This window comes from Euleptes europaea, chromosome 1, assembly GCF_029931775.1.
Source record: "Euleptes europaea isolate rEulEur1 chromosome 1, rEulEur1.hap1, whole genome shotgun sequence".
NCBI lineage: Eukaryota > Metazoa > Chordata > Lepidosauria > Squamata > Sphaerodactylidae > Euleptes > Euleptes europaea.
In genome coordinates this window covers 30690198-30707167 of record NC_079312.1, presented here as the reverse complement: position 1 = coordinate 30707167, position 16970 = coordinate 30690198, and the positions used below count along the sequence as shown (strand labels likewise).

Here is a 16970-nt window from a genome sequence, read left to right as displayed (position 1 = left end):
GACCAAGGAGCAGCATCCCCTCTGGCACTGAGCCAGAGGAGATAACAGACCCTCCTTTCTCTCCCTTGCTCCTCACCTTCAGGTCCAGCAGGGCATCCCCCTGGGCCTCCCGGCCGTTCCTGTGATTGCCAACAATCATCTCACTGAGCCCTGAGCTCCCCGTATCACCGCTGTTCCTTTCCTTCTCCGACAGAGTGGCCTTGACGTATATGGCCCTCTTGGCACAAGGGCCACTTGGCAGCCCGGGGCCTGCTGGGTTCTTCTCTCCCACCAGCTCGTTCCTCCCAGGGGCTCGCTTAGGGATGGAGGACTCCCGTTTGCCCCTGGGTGGCTCCACGGACCCATCTGCGTGGAGCTCCTCAGAAGCGACCTCTGTTGAAGCGGGCTTCTCCTTGCCGTTATCCTTACAGACAGTCCTCTTTGGCTGCTCCTTTGGGACATCCTTGCTGCGCTTCTGGAGAAAAATGTGAGAAAGCGGGATCAATGGTGTAGTGGTTAAGAGCAGTGGTTTGGAGCAGTGGACTCTGATCTGGAGAACTGGGTTTGATTCCCCACTGCTCCTCATGAGCAGCAGAGGCTAATCTGGTGAACTGGATTTGTTTCCCCACTCCTCCACATGAAGCCAGCTGGGCGACCTTGGGCCAGCCACACACTCTCAGCCCCACCTACCTCACAGGGTGTCTCTTGTGAGGAGGGGAAGGGAAGGTGATTGTAAGCTGGTTTGATTCTCCCTTAAGTGGTAGAGAAAGTCAATATATAAAAGCCAACTCTTCTTCTTCTACTGAGCCAAGGTCTCAAAAGCAAAAGGACAGAACTGGATTGTGCGGGGTAGCAGGGGGGAAGCTTACCAAGAGTGAAGTCCAGTTATGCAGAGGGATCTTTTTCTGCAACACCAAATGGAGGATGTTGCCCTTCTTCCACTGGACTTTGCTGCAGGAGCTCTCAATCTCCTCATAGAACTGGCAGCTCCACTGACGACCATCTGGAGCGGAGGAGAGACGGAGCATATTAAAAGACCACAGGCTTGGAGGGCACACTACTGACTTTCCCTCTCCAGTATGGCACAACGGAGGGGCCACAGTTAAGCACCAGAATACAATGGTATTTCCTGTATGAGGGGCTTGGTTGTTTTTTTAAAATATAAAAAAATTTTTTTTAAAGGTCATCTAAGCAGAATGTGGACTAGAATGTCTTTAAGTTAAAGCTTAACCTTCCAGTATCCTGCACAAGCTGTTGGGCTTCAGTGTAGCATGGAGGTTAAAATGTCACACTAGGAATTGAGAGAACCAAGTTTAAATTCCCTATGAGGAGAGGCTTAGGGAGTTGGGTTTGTTTAGTGTGGAGAAGAGAAGGTTGAGGGGAGACATGATAGCCATGTTTAAATATTTGAAGAGATGTCACGTTGATGAGGGAACTAGCTTGTTCTCTGTTACTCCAGAGACTAGGACACAGAGTAATGGATTTAAACTAACAGAAAAGCGATTCCACCTAAACATTAGGAAGAACTTTCTGATGGTGAGGGCTGATTGACGGTGGAATGTGCTGCCTCTGAGGGTGGTGGAGTCCCCATCTTTGGAGGTCTTTAAGCAGAGGCTGGATGGCCATCTGTCAGGAGTGCTTTGATTGTGGGATCCTGCATGGCAGGGGGAGGCTTGGGGTCACTGGGGATGTGGGGGGAGGTAGTTGTTAATTTCCTGCATTGTGCAGGGGGTTGGAGTAGATGACCCTGGTGGTCCCTTCCAACTCTATGATTCTATGATTCTAAATCCCTACTCTGTCACAAGGCTCACTGGGTGACCCTGGGCCAGTCAGACACACTCAGCCTAGCTTACCTCACAGTATTGTTGTGAGGATCAAATGGAGAAAGAATAATTCTGCAAGCTGCTTCGGATCCCCATTGGAGAGAAAACCAGGATACAAGCATCTAAATAAAGCACCTATTTTGCACTTCATGGTATAATATGCGGCATCTGCTGGACTCTCCTCCCACCCAATTCAGGAAATCATTTCCTCTTTATTTGTCCCCCCATACAGTAAATTCCAGCAGGGACACGAAGCAGCTGCCAATCTGACAAAACTTGATTGAGGCTTTAGGGATTTCGGATTCCTAGACTGAGAACTGAAAAAGCAACATGACCTGACACAGAACAACACAGGGGCCTCTCCATCTTGAGAAACATCTACCCTGTCCCTCTTTCCAGCAATCGTTCAGCAAGTGTTCATATTAACTTTTCATTCTTAACCTCAGTTAATGCTGCTTCCCAAAATGGGATGGGATGATGTAACCTTTGGGTCTCCGACAGGTGAATGCTGAAGAGGCAAGCTGAGCAAAAACTTGTAGCGCTTCTTTCCACAGTAGCCAGAGATCAGTGCCTAGCCTGATTCCCACTCGCCCTCTTCTACCACCTGCTTTCTACCGCAGACAGTTCTTCTAGGCACGTGAAGAGTTCTTTCCCTGTCTTCCTCAAGGCAGGAATAGACCAGAGGAAGGCGACATTCATCCTGGCATGCATTCTCTTTGCCCAACGCACAGACCTACAAACTGGAAAACCTGAACCCCCCCAAGTCCCCAATCCACCTTCAGGAGAATGCCTAATTTTCATGTCTGTTAAGACAGGCAATGGCAGGACTAAGAGGCCCAAATCTCTACACGTCCATGCCTCACAAAAACTTGCCACTGCTCTTGATTCCTCCTACCGACTTTGTCCTGCTTGGCATTTTGCTGTAGGAATATCGTGGAACATGATATCAGATCATGGAAAAACAGAAGCTTTCGCTATAATAAAAAAGCGTATCAAAGAGATTGATTATGACAGCACATCTTTTCGTGCTCATTGCATTTGCTCATCTCAGTTTTTCGGAATACCACCACCACGTGGTTTGTCTGCCTATACCTACTTCTTGACAATTCCTCATCTCTCAAGAGCCTTCTTTCTAGCTAGATTAGACGCTAATCCTTCTATTCTATGGTTAGGCAAGGCAGGATTTTGAATTTACCATAATTGGAAAGGACTTGTCCATGCTCTTATGGCTCCATCGACTCATTAGCTCATGTGCTCTTGGAATGTCGTTTCTGCTGGCGGTCATCGTTTGAGTTCCACAAAACAAAGGAAGCAATTCTAACCCCCCCGCCCCCCAGCAAAAAGAGAATCTATTCTCCTACTCAAACACAATGCCTAAGACCTACAGGAGAAAGAGTCAGTCTGCACCACACACCAGGTAAGTTGACAACGCAGCTGGTATCCGTGAAAGACGTTTCCACCTCCTCTGTCTTCAGGGCCCCGCTGCCCAAGTTCAGCTTCACGATGACCTCATGGGCATTCTGCTTCCAGTCCAGCAGCAGGTCTAGGAGGGGGGAAAGGGGGGGAACGCAAGGTGTGTTTACCCTCTGCCAAGCCAGAATTGCAAAAGCAATTAAATGAATCACCAGCTTTTCAGCCTGGAGTGAGGGGCTTGAAACAGCATGCAATATGGCTAGTGACAAGATGCAAGTGGGGTGGACTCCTGGCGCAAATGGCAAAAAAAACAAACCAGGCTATATAAAACTAATCACCACACGTTGTCAGCTTTTATTTTGAAAATTTCCATGTAGCCTCTCCAGAGAACCTGCTCAAGGAGGCTTTGATTAAGTAAAATATATTAAAAGCAAAAAAAAAAAAAATGCTGTCACAGTTGGTAACAATGGGGGAGAAAGCATTAAAAACCCACTTAGGGATACATGGACAACAAATAGAACTTTTTAACTGATTAGATAAATACAAACAGGGTGACCAATGGCTATTAGCCATGAAACCCCCACCCCACACACACCCATTCTCAGATACAGCATGTTAAGTGTAGCAGAGTTAACCTTGACACCAAGGTGACTGGACTGTCATAAGGATTACTGGATTATGTTTGTGAAGCACTCTGCACACTCTGAAGCAAGATACAAACATAACGTTAGTTGAGTATTGGATCGTAGATTAACCAGTCCTGGGAGAACGGACAGCGCCCCGCCATGTCCCACTTGTGAACCCTCTTGAACACATGAAGCTGCCTTACACTGAATAAGACCATTGGTCCGTCAAGGTTAATGCCAGAAGCTCTCCAGGTTTTCAGGCGAAGGTCTTTCACACGACCTACTACCTGATCCTTAAGTGGAGATGCCAGGGACTGAACCCGAGACCCTTTGCATGCCAAAGCAGAGGCTCGACCACTGACCAGTGGCCCCTCCCTGTGCCTGAATCCCATCTGTCTGGAAGCACTGGCTGAGCTACGCTGATCACTGGGTGACACAGGTTAGGAGCTTGTGGGTTCTCCCCCAACCCTGAAGCAGACACAGATGCCTGGATGTTCTCCTTCCCTGTGGAGGGACCCAAACGTGATTCCAGAAGCCATGGCTACAAGGGGAGGGCTATGGCTCAGCGGTAGAGCATCTTCTTGGCATGCAGAAGGTCCCAGGTTCAATCCCTGGCATCTCCAATTAAAAAGACTAGGCAAGTAGGTGATGTGAAAGACCTCTGCCTGAGACCCTGGAGAGCCGCTGCCAGTCTGAGTAGACAATACTAACTTTGATGGACCAAGGGTCTGATTCAGTATAAGGCAGCTGCATGGGTTCATGCCCTTGACCGCAATCACCACTACAGGGCTGGCTGTGAGCAAGGGCAAGTGCTCTGGATATTCCCTACCCGCTCAAGCTGTCACACTCTTTACAACACTCAAGGCCCAGCTTCTCTGTTATGCTACTTCTACGGCTTGCTAGGCAGGCAAAAAGCGACCCTCGGGCCCAAAGAAGAAAAGCCACGCAAGCAGGCAGATGTGGGGGCAAGGGCAGCGGTTCAGTACTTGGCCATGTGCCTCTCTGACTTACCTTCCTCACAGTCCCTCTGCCCACTGGAACCTACCAGCTCCAGGTCAGGGAAAGGCTCTGGTGAGCAAAGAAATACAGGAAAACAATGGGGGGGGGGTCCTTCCTGCTGCAGCAGCTATCCCCAACCCATAAGCCCTGTCTGCTCCCAATATTGGACCGGGGTCCTGAACGGGTCACACCTCATGCTGTTGACCAGCACATACCCTGCTGGGTTTCCTTCAGAACAATCCATTGCTGCCTGGGTTGCAACCTAAACATGGTACTCAGTGACAAGCTGTGAAAGGAAGGCCACAAGCCAAACAAGCCTTGAGAAGACGAGTTGGTTTTTATATGCCGACTTTCTCTACCACTTAAGGAAGCATCAAACTGGCTTACAATCCATTCCCCCTCCCCACAACAGACACCCTGTGAGGTAGGCGAGGCTGAGAGAGTGTGACTGGCCCAAGGTCACCCAGCTGGCTTCGCATGTAGGAGTGGGGAAACAAATCCAGTTCACCAGATTAGCCTCTGCCGCTCATGAGGAGGAGTGGGGAATCAAACTGGGTTCTCCAGATCAGAGTCCACCGCTCTTAACCACTACACCACACTGGCTCTCAGAGAACTGGCATGCTGAGGCAGCAATGGATGGCAGGTACCCTATCAGGTCACGACTTCTTTTTTAAAAAATATTTTATTGTTTTTCATTTAATATAATAACATGTAAGTAAGCAAGTAATACTAAGATTATAAAACAATTAAAAACATGTAATATTATTAATAATAACAAAAAGAAAATAAAAATGTGACTTCCCCCTCACTCTCTTCTATCTTAAAATAAATTGTGTATACCTTTGCTAACAATACTAATCCTCTTATATTTCAATTAGCAGATTCTCATATTATCTAATCTTACCATTTTCATTCAATGTCTTAATTTTATCTTACTGACATATATTTATAAGGGATTAAATCAATGAATATCCTTTAAAAGGTCCCGTCATAAACTGATTTTCACAGTAAATTCTCCACGCTTCCCATTCCCCCCAAAATTGTACATTATCATTTTGATTAATCAAAGCTGTAAGCCATCTCCGTCAGTTCCAGCCTCTTACTTATCCAGTCTTTTTTTGTCGGTATCTCGTCAGTCTTCCATTTAGCTGCATATATTAAACGTGCAGCCGTGGTAGCATATATCAAAAAAAGTCTATGGGTATAAATAGTGTCCGGTATCATACTTAACAGCATCATTTCAGGTGTTTTAGAAATATTTTGTTGTAAAATCAGTCTTATTTCGTTATATATCATCTCCCAAAATTCAGGTCACGACTTCTTGAACTGGGGAAGAGCAGCAGAAGCTCTTGCCTCCTTCTTGGTCACGTGGCAACAGCACCACACAGCCACAGCGCACGCAGGCAGAGGGGCCTGCATCCCTCGAGTCGAAGAGAGAAGGCGATCCTTTGGAAAGTGTGGTGTTTGCTACTTTGGGGCTGGAATCAACAGCTCAAGCATTATGAGAACAGAGAGACAAAGCAGACATGTTGCCCTGTAGAACAGAACAGTACTGGGGATAGATCATGGTGCCTGTGGTTTTATGGGTCGCCACCCGCTCTTGCACAGACATTCCCGCCCATTCTGCAATTATATTATCATGTCTCTGTACCGGGGGGGGGGGGTATTAGAGAAAGTAGGAAGGGCTACGCTCAGGGAAAAATCTCCACCTACTTTTCACAGTAAAGGCAGGGTACGCTGGTAGAAAAGAGCAAAATGGATTATGACGGTGTATCCAGATCAACACCTACCAACCGTCTTGTAATGCGGAGAAACAAGCAGCAGTGTCATTTCTTTAGAGCTGCGTTGTCTTATTGAGAATCCTAAGCTTTCTAGGCAGTGGGTGCTGCTTTACAGAGGTGAAGGCAGTGAGGCAGTCTGAGTGCCGTTCTCAGCAAACCCTGTGGTGCCTGTGGTTTTATGGGTCGCCACCCGCTCTTGCACAGACATTCCCGCCCATTCTGCAATTATATTATCATGTCTCTGTACCGGGGGGGGGGGGTATTAGAGAAAGTAGGCAGGGCTATGCTCAGGGAACAATCTCCACCTACTTTTCACAGTAAAGGCAGGGTACGCTGGTAGAAAAGAGCAAAGTGGATTATGACGGGGTATCCAGATCAACACCTACCAACCCGCTTGTAATGCGGAGAAACAAGCAGCAGTGCCATTTCTTTAGAGCTGCGTTGTCTTATTGAGAATCCTAAGCTTTCTAGGCAGTGGGTGCTGCTTTACAGAGGTGAAGGCAGTGAGGCAGTCTGAGTGCCGTTCTCAGCAAACCCTGGTGGCTCTCTTCCGTCCAGCCCCTCAAGAAGGGGCTGAGTCCCAAGCCCCCTGCTTCTCTCCCCCGTCTTCCATCACCCTTTTTCTTTTTATGCATACTCATCTGCAACTGAAGAGAATACCTAACTGCTGCCTCAGCTTGAATGAGGAGGGCCGCCACCCTGAGGCTGAACAAAGTTTATGCCAAGTACTACTGGCACAGCGTGAATTATTCTTTCCGCACACAGTAAATTTGCACAACTTCTCTTCAAGATGTGGAATTTCGGAAGGCCGCTGTGTTGTCCTATTTAATTAAACACACCCTAGTTAGCTCTCAGAAGTTGCTATATGCAGCAATTCTGTTTTTTTTTAAAAAAGATCTTTGGGGATGGAAAGAATCTAGAAGCGATCAGTGAAGATTTCCTCTTCTGGGGCTCCAACCTTCCCAAACCATTCCTCTTTTACACTCCCCAATACCAACAGAAGTGGGCTCGATAAAACAGTGTGCTGTGCCCATATTTCTTGTTTGTTTGTTTCACCCCAGAAACAACAAAGCTACTGCTATCTGCATTCTGAAAGTTTAAGTAATTAAGGAGTTCCAGGCAAACCACCAATGGATACTTTACATTCTCCTCAAAGGAAGGCCAAGCTACACAAAAATTTAAAAAATTGCAACGCAAACTGCAAACTTAAGAACAGAACAATCATGAAACCCACCCCAAGCTTGCTGCTCATCCAATTGCAGTAATAGCCCGGTAACAAGATTTGCTGCCAGAGGAATTAATGAATCATTACTAAGAGTTCCTTTGTGGTCCCATTCTAATCTGCCCCTCCGCTGACAGAACACATTATTAGTATAATGTTCTTGTTAAGTAATCTCTATCTAGAAAACCTAACTGCAACTAACAGTGTCACAATCCTCCCAGACGCCTGTCAGTGCCGCAGCAATTAGCAGCAGTGTTCGCCGCTGCAGCGAATGGTTTCAGGCCATACCACAAGAGGTAAGAGCAGCCCTAGATACAATCAAACACAATCAGCATAATGTATATAGGGGAGAGAGTCAGTGGTAATTGAACTACTGTAAACCTCATGAAATTATAGTTCTCTGCTTAGTTCTCCTGGATGCTAATGCCACTGGTACTTCCCCCCCACCCACCTGGAATGAGTGACAGTGAATTACCCTATAGGGACAGTGATTAGACTGGAGATACTCCTCTCTCTCCTAAGAAGGCTTAGAGAGCACAGAAAAACACATGCCTACAAGATGTCAGTGTTAAGAGCCTCCCACAATTTGCAAGAATTTGTGTAGGAAAAAGAGTCAAGCAGGGAACAGCCCTGAGAACTGCAGTTTGCACTGAGGCCAGGATGCAAAGGCAGGCTTTTGAATTACACAAATTCCCTGTCCTATCCCTTGCAAAGCAACTGTCCTGTCGAAAGAGAGAAAGAGAGAGAGAGAGAGAGAGAGAGAGAGAGAGAGAGAGAGAGAGAGAGAGAATGCTTAAGCGCTGTTTTGGCCTCTATGGCATCTGGCCCCTGTTGGCGTGACTTACAAGTACCGCTCACCACAAGGAAAAGAGGGAAAAAGCTGCCACTGTGGACATAACATCCAGGAGGCAAAGAAATTTAGACACACCCCATTGCTATTTCCAAAACTTCGGAAGCCCAGATACAGAGCCAAAATTAGTAGAGGATACCAAACCTGGACAACAAACGCTCCATGCCAGGGACACCTGACCATGCCAAGAGAGTCACAGCCATACGCAGTTAACTCCTGTCACTGGCCATTTATGCATGGGAGGTTTTGCCTGGGAATTGCTGCTCTTTAGATGCACATTATCCCAATCCAAATTCTCAAAACTCTGCATGGGGGCTTATTTTTGAGTTTTGAGGATTCGGATGGGGAAAATGTGGTTCTAGAGAGTAGCAAATGCCAGGCAAAACCTCCCATGCATAAATGGCCACTAAGAACTTACTTCCCTCTCCTTAAGTCTGTGAATTAGTTCCCTGCCACATTCCACCTTAAGTTATCTTGTCCTGTCATAAGACTTTCCCGCTCCTCGATCAGGCTTCTTGCTCTATGCTCCCCCCACACTCACATCAGTTATGGGCCCTCCTTCTTCCTTACCCCCCTCATTTACACTTTTGTGCCTTTTGCCATCCTCCTTCCTATCTCTGCCAAAATTGCTTTTTGAAGAAAGTCTTCAAAAACAGGCCAATCTTTACCCTTAATTTATCGAGCCACGGCTGCTACTTCCACGTTTTAATCTGGTCCATCTTTCTTTGACACATACTTGAGACCACACAATATAGATGAGCTACTCCTTCATGAACTCGACATACTTCTTTGTACTCACAACAAGGACGCTTTGTCAGAATGTTCAGCCAGTGACTTAACGCTTTCAGTACATTCAACGTGTTCCCACTAGGAGTTGACTTGGAATTGTTTTTCCATCCCTAATCACAGCATTACATTTGTAAATGAACGGAGATTTTCCAAGCCCCACCACAGTTTTGTGCAAATAGTTCACCAGCTCCCAATTTACACACAGAACAGCTATTCCCCAAAGCCCTACCTTTCTTTGAGTCACTGCCCGCCGGCCTCTCGCCTTCCTTACTCTCCTGATTGGCTCGGTCTTTCTGCTTCTTCTTGTTGGTGGCATCCTCAGTCCCCCGGGCTGTTCTCCTCTGGCCAGGGACGCTGGCACTGCTGGACATTTTCAGCCGTTTGGACGAGACAAACGGCCCGCCGGGGTCAGTGACGGAGTCTGGGTCAGGGGTGCGACGCTTTCTTCCTGGGCCAGCTATCTTGGCGACTCTTTGTGGTCAATCACTCTGGCAAGGAACAAATGCCCTGGGAGCAAACGGAGGAAGGCGTAAGGACGGCAGTGGAAGGGGCTAAGTTCTTTGCTGGTAGTTTGACTAAGGCTAACTGAAGGAAAGGCCGTAGCTCAGTGGCACAGCATCTGTGTGGCATGCAGAAGGTCCCACGTTCAATCCCTGGCATCTCCAGTTAAAGGGAGTAGGGAAGTAGGTGATGTGAAAGACCTCTGCCTGAGACCCTGGAGAGCCGCTACTGGTCTGAGTAGGCAATACTGACTTTGATGAACCAGGGGTCTGATTCAGTATAAGGCAGCTTCATGTGTTCATGTGGGTTGTTGTGTGCTCTGCTCAACAGGAACAGCAAACTTCCACCAGATAGGCCAAGCAAGCCGTATATGTTCCTGGGGAAGTCAAGACAACTAAACTGGAAGGGACAGAACTGCCCAGTCAGGCTCTAATCAGTTTAAGAACAGCACTGAAAACAAGAATTTTCAGGCAGAAGCTTTGTTTTACAGTCTTGCATGACATGCCCAAGGACAAAATGGTAGCCTGAACCAGCTATTTCTCACCCAACATAGAAAGCTGCCCTGGTGAGGAGCTAGCAGAAAATGAGTGGATGGTGCTATTATTCAATTTCTTTGCATTACAGAGTGCAGCTTAGCCTAAAGCTGCTGGGTTTTGTGCAGGATGCTGCAGACGCCGCCGTATCAGACATCAATGCGAGCCCTTTAATGGGGGCAGATGACAACAAAGCTTCCTTGAAGTTATGGACAGCCCTTGGCGCTTTCTAAATTCCGGCAACGCCCTGCAGCTACTTGCCCCTTTGAGCGCCATGGATTCAAAAGGTTAGCCGCTCCTTAAAATATTCATCATTGCGCTGCTGAAAGAAAAAGCAGCTCCCTCAAGAGGTAATCAGAGACACCCCAGCTTGCTACAGCCTGCCAGGATGAGCAACACAGGCCTCCTGCTACACTCCAGGCAGAGACGGGCCAGCACCTTCCCCCCTGCCAGAACATCGATTGGCATATTCTCAGCGTGGCACAGGGCTCCCCATAGCCAAGTGTCAATTTCACTCTCCAGCATCTGGTCTTAACCAGGAAGGGTTTAGACCACCATGGGGAGGGGGAGCTTTTTATTTTTCAGCTATATACTCTGCCAGTTCAGCTCCCAAGAGCTCTAAACATGGCTGCCTCACAACTCACTCTTCTACTTCTCCACAGTTACTGCCAGGAGATGAAGCCGGGGAACTTTTACTTGGAAAAGCCACCCAAGTTCAAGAAGGGTTCTGACCTGTCTGTGAACTTAAGGGAACAAAAGCGATTTGAGCACACTGGACACCGACTGACTGTGACACGGACCAGAAAGGCTCACTGGCAACCAATGTACAAAGCCTCCCCGAGAAACCTGGCCTCTGAAGTAAGCGACCAGGTACGTACACACTCTCCAGAGATGTGTGTTCACAAGTCCTGTTTCTCAAAAGGCAGCCTTCTGAGGCCCTCTGAAGCTCTCCCACCAACTCACTCAGCCATCGCCTCTTCTCATCCCATCACCACATGAACACATGAAGCTGCCTTATACTGAATCAGACCCTGGGTCCATCAAAGTCAGTATTGTCTACTCAGACTGGCAGCGGCTCTCCAGGGTCTCAGGCTGAGGTCTTTCACATCACCTGCTTGCCTAGTCCCTTTAACTGGAGATGCCAGGGATTGAACCGGGGACCTTCTGCATGCCAAGCAGATGCTCTACCACTCAGCCATGCTTCCACCATTGCCCACTGCTGCTCCTGGTGGATATCCATGGGCAACGGTCTATGTGGACATTCTTCTGAATGGGTAGTATTACTAGGAAATGGTAACACTCAGGACAGGGATGTGCGCTAGATGCAACCACCTCATGACAGAAAGCCCTATGGTGAGGTCTGGACACCAACCATTAACAACACTCTGCCAGACTCTTCCCAAATTAAAGGACGCCACCACGAACAGTTCATTCTTCCACACAGATTCGTCTTGGCAGCCTGGTACCCCAAAGATTAACATTACGTCAACTGTGCCGTCTTCCAACATTTCAGGAAGATCTGAGAATTCAGAAGAGCCTGTCATCAAGAAGATTTCTGGGATATTAAGAACATTGAATCATAGAGTTGGAAGGGACCATCAGGGTCGTCTAGTCCAGTGGTCGGCAAACTCACCAGTCAACAGAGCCAAACATCAACAGCACAACGATTGAGATTTCCCTTGAAGCCACCTAGGCTCCGCCCCCTTTCCCCTCAACCCGAGACTATAAAGATCCCTTCCCCCGCACCTCTTCTTCTCCTTGCCAGGAGAGTTGTCTCAGAGGGCGGGGGCCTCGTCCTTGCCCTCCCCAGGCTCTTCCGCCCACCCTCAGCCCGTCTTGCGTGGGGTGGGTCTTTCCTTCAGGCGTCTCCTCTCCACGCCTGTTCCCCCCACCGTCCCACCAACCGTTTCCCAGTGGGAGCTAGGACTGGAGCCGTGCCGACCCCTCTGCCTCCCCCCGCCATCGCGCTCCCCCCTCCGCCTGCCAGCTGATGGGCGGGCTGTTCAGCCTCTCCTTGGGGACCTGGCTGGCGGGTCAGCCTGGGGCCTGGGGCCCGTCGCGGCCACTGCAGTGCCCCGTCGGCCAGGCATGGTCTGCCTGGACCGGCTCTCCCGCTCGCCAGCTGACGAGCGGGCCGGTCGGAGGTTGTGGGGACCTCGAGCCTACCCCCCCGGGTGCTGGGAGGCGGCTCTAGCCGGCTGCCGCTTGCCGCCTCTCCAGGCTTCTCTCCAGGTAAGTGGGGGTCCGAGGGCTCTTCCCCCCTCCCCTGTGGGTTGGCGCTGGGACTGGGGTTGGGCTTGACGGCCCGGGGGCGGGCGGGCTGTGACCGCACACGCGCGGGGGAGCGGAGCCCCGGGAGGGAGAGACGCCGCCTGCGCAGAGGCGTCTCAGAGGAGGGAGGGGCAGCCGCCAGCCGGCCGTCACAGCAACAGGAGAAGCGCCGGCAGGAACCGCGGCCACCTGGGCCCCGGGGGAGACTAAGCAGCAGGCACAGCGCCCAGGGGCAGAGCCACACCCAAGGGGCCAAAGAGCCGCATGCGGCTCGCGAGCCGTGGTTTGTCGACTACTGGTCTAGTCCAACCCCCTGCACAATGCAGGAAATTCACAACTACCTCCCCCACACAGCCCCAGTGACCCCTACTCCATGCCAAGAAGATGGCCAAGGTGCCCTCCCTCTCATGATCTGCCTACGATCATAGAATCAGCATTGCTGACAGATGGCCATCTAGCCTCTGCTTAAAAACCTCCAGGGAAGGAGAGCTCACCACCTCCCAAGGAAGCCTGTTCCACTGAGGAACCGCTCTGTTAGAAAATTCTTCCTAATGTCTAGACGGACCAATTCAATACAGCCAACGGACTAAACACAAATCAGAGACAATTGCTCCTTGAGACAAGTTAAAGGAAGCTCCCTGGAGCGCCCTAATTGGCTTCCATGAGGGAAAGGATGCTGCACTAAACATGCCCAAGCTACTCCCAACAAGGAGCCTGAGACTCAGGGCTTGGCACGCTGCACAAAATGATAGGATCTAAGGAAGCAGCCATGATGCAGAAGGGAGGAGTGGGTAAATCTCTCCTGGTCTGAGAACAAAGAGGGCACTGCAGGCTGAGGCTGGGCACAACCTCACTGCACCCTTCCTGCCATCACAACGCCTGGGACGGCACCAGCAATAAAAAGGAAGCATGGGACGGCATTTGGCTTTTACTTGTGAGCACAGATCTCCTGACTGAAAGCAGCATCGACTTCAAAAAGCAGCAGCGGTTCTGACAGAAGTGGAAAGGAAGCATCGAGAGTTTCAGCCAGGACCACCCATTCAGCTCTTCTACTTCTTCTAAGCCAGACATCAGATGCCACAGAACAGGCAATTAATCAGCAGAAGCCCAGTGTTTTGATAGCCAGCAGTTACACATGGTCGCTACTGCTTTGTCTTGATTTCCAGTACCTCAGAGAGAATGGAACTCCCCCCCCCCAGAACTGTCACCCATTCAGATGGCCCTCTGCCACACACCTGGAATAATTTTTGCCACTTAGCTCAGGAAGCCCACCTATTATCTGGAATACTTCAGGTGCTACAATACACCCAGGAAATGCAAAATTTTACCTTTCATAAATCCTTCCACCTCCCATTTTCTCTCTCCTCCTTAAGATCCACACTGAAGAAAATTCAAACATTGTACAGCTCAACCCCTGCCAAGGAAGGATAATCTCTCCACAGATCAGCCTTAGAAATCCAAGACCCATCATGCCACAATGAGAAAATGGGTGTGCCACAAAGGTGTCTGCAGAGCAAATACTGCCAGACTACTCAGGCAAGCCAAGCCACCTACTGCAAAGGAAGGCAAAAAATAAAACAGGAACAGAAACAGACTCCTTACTAAATGTGAATATAATATTTGCCTCTCAGTACAACACAGCCCAAGTGACGCAAATGTTTCTTTTCAAGAAAGAATGGGGGGGGGGATCCTCAACAGTAAATATATGAGAGGGACTCTGGGCACCCAACTAAACTGCACCCAACTAAACTCCGTTCAGTCGTTTGTGGCAGGCATTCTTCATCCTTTCCATTAAGCATGGGAACGTTCAGCACCCCTCTCTCATGCATTCCTTTCACTGCTAAAAAGTATATGAACCAATGTATACATAAATGTGACAGCAAGTTCTGTCCAATCTCCAAACAACATGCCTTCAGTCATCAAAAATCCCATACCTATCTGTCTATGTGTACATAAATGAAGCTAGTGAAGTGGAGCAGAATACAAGATTAGAAAGTGAGAAGAGGTGGTTTAGAGAAAAAGTATTGTACTTCCTGACCTGCCTCCAATGCATTAATTTATTAAGGGAATCCAGCTCCATTTTGTTGCCATTTTATTACTGATTTTAGTTTATTACACCCTTAACTATGATATTGGAAGCCACTCTGAACTCAGTTGAGAAGGCAGGATATAATCTTTTCAAAAATTAATAAATCAAAACCATCGAGGTTCAACATAACTTCAATAAAAGCGAACATTTTAAGGAAAGAAAGGGGAAAAGCATTAAGCAGCCAGTTTTATCCATCAACACTGGGGTAATTAGAACAATAGGTCAATTTTGGAAACATTTTGCATTTGATTAAAAAAAACAGCATGTGCAACAACATCCACCTTGACTCACGAAAAGGCTTCATGCAGGATCACAAGTACAGAGAACAAGAGTCAAAACATGGCAATTTTAGAACCCTGGCCCACTACACAGATTTCTTCTAAAGATTACTGAGATAACAGATTAGAAGTGTTTATATAAAACAAATGATAATTAATTGCTTCCAGGTGCCTGTGTGCCAAACAGATTGTTTATTACAGGCAGTAACAAAAACTTACACCACCTGAAAAGGCATAAGCACTCCTACCTACCACAGCATCCTTCCAGAAGGGCTTGCCAATTTTGATAAGCAAGTCAATTTCAGCATGAATTGCAAATTCATGTAAATTACTATGGCACCATTCATTATCACATGTTCTTCTAGGCATCTAGTTGGCCTTCAGTTCAGCTCATGCCACGGCATAAGTAGTTGCACCATGCTATTTTCACTGTGCTGACTTAACCAAGCTCTTGGCTACCCGCACTTCAGGATCTCTTCCCACTTCTCAGCACTTGGCCTGCTCCACATGCCACAATAATATCTACCACCTGCTCCTGGAGACTTTTATTTGGGAGGAACAGCAGAGGTTACATCTCCAGCCTTGTTCCTGCCCGGTCCTCTTCCAGTAAGCCACGTGTCATCCACAACCTAAAAAAGGCACATCACCAGCCTGTTACACTTTATCCCATGCCCCTGGGAAAAGGCTCCTCTGGTGACCCGACTCAAATTCAAACATAATTCGCTGGCACATGCATGAACACCCTTTTGACAAGAGCAATCTGTGCCAAGGCATCGGTGTGTGCCCGTCTACACAGAAAGATATGGGGGGGGGGGGAAGGATACCACAAGAGGTCAAGCCCCGAGGTGAAGCACACAAAAGCACAAGCAAGCACGCAAGGAAACAATTCACTGGGTAGCCGTGTTAGTCTGTCTGCAGTAGTAGAAAAGAGCAAGAGTCCAGTAGCACCTTAAAGACTAACAAAACGAAAGATCCTACCCTACCAGAAAATAGTTTTGTTAGTCTTTAAGGTGCTACTGGACTCTTGCTCTTTTCTACTACTGCAAGGAAACAATAGGAATTCCACCAGGTTTTAACACCAGGCCCCGAACAGCCACTGTGGCTCCTTTGTGTAAAAAGGGGCACGAAGTTCCCAGGCCAAGGGAGGACTTAAGGGAGGGGGGACCGATACACAGTGACAGTTCCTCAAACCAGCACGGTTATCAACACCGCGGGCGGCGGCGGGGGGGGAGGGTTTCTCTGCACACCCACGCCAAGGAATGAGGCAGCCCAACCCTCACCCACTCGGGACCCGCCCGCCGCCCCCCGGCGGGGCCCTTCCCTACGGGGCCCCAGGCGCCGCCCCCTCACCTGCCCCCGCCCTCCCCCAGCCTCTCACCATTCCCCCCCTCCCCCGGCGGCCAGGCCCCGCCTGTTTGGCAACCGCCACCGCCGCCACCTCCTCGCCCCGCCGTCACTCACCGGCCCCCTCCCCCCAGCGGCCCCGGCGGCTCCCACCCCCGCGGTTTGTTTTGTTTCGAACCGAAGTTCCGAGCGGGCGGACTCAGAAGGAGCCAGGCCCGAGCGCGTGACGTAGTTCCGGCAGCCGGCAGCTCTGCGGCCACGTGACGAGAAAGAAACGGCGGCGGCGCGCGCGCGCGCGAGGAGAGAGAGGGAGGGAGAGAGAGAGAGAGAGAGAGAGGGCGCCTCGTCACGTCACGTGGTCGGGGAGGCCGCACGAGACGGACCGTGCGGGAGGGCGGGGGGAGTGTTCGGTTTAGAGGAGGAGGAGGAGGAAAGCGGTGAGAGAACGCGGAGGGATCTTAGCCGCGTGGAG

General features: G+C 49.3%; 1 protein-coding gene across 1 annotated transcript in view; it reads right to left on the bottom strand.

Moving 5' to 3' along the window:
* The window catches only part of USP19 (ubiquitin specific peptidase 19), a 46204-nt gene extending 29461 nt beyond the window's left edge, over positions 1 to 16743 (bottom strand). Inside the window, exons 1-5 of the mRNA XM_056854440.1 lie at positions 16616 to 16743; positions 9712 to 9989; positions 3217 to 3345; positions 849 to 982; positions 77 to 454 (exon numbers count right to left, since the gene is read on the bottom strand). Of these exons, the coding sequence (XP_056710418.1) occupies positions 77 to 454; positions 849 to 982; positions 3217 to 3345; positions 9712 to 9853 (783 nt within the window). The 5' untranslated portion in view covers positions 9854 to 9989; positions 16616 to 16743. The remainder of the gene's footprint in view (positions 1 to 76; positions 455 to 848; positions 983 to 3216; positions 3346 to 9711; positions 9990 to 16615) is intronic.
* Between the last annotated feature and the right edge of the window lie 227 nt (positions 16744 to 16970).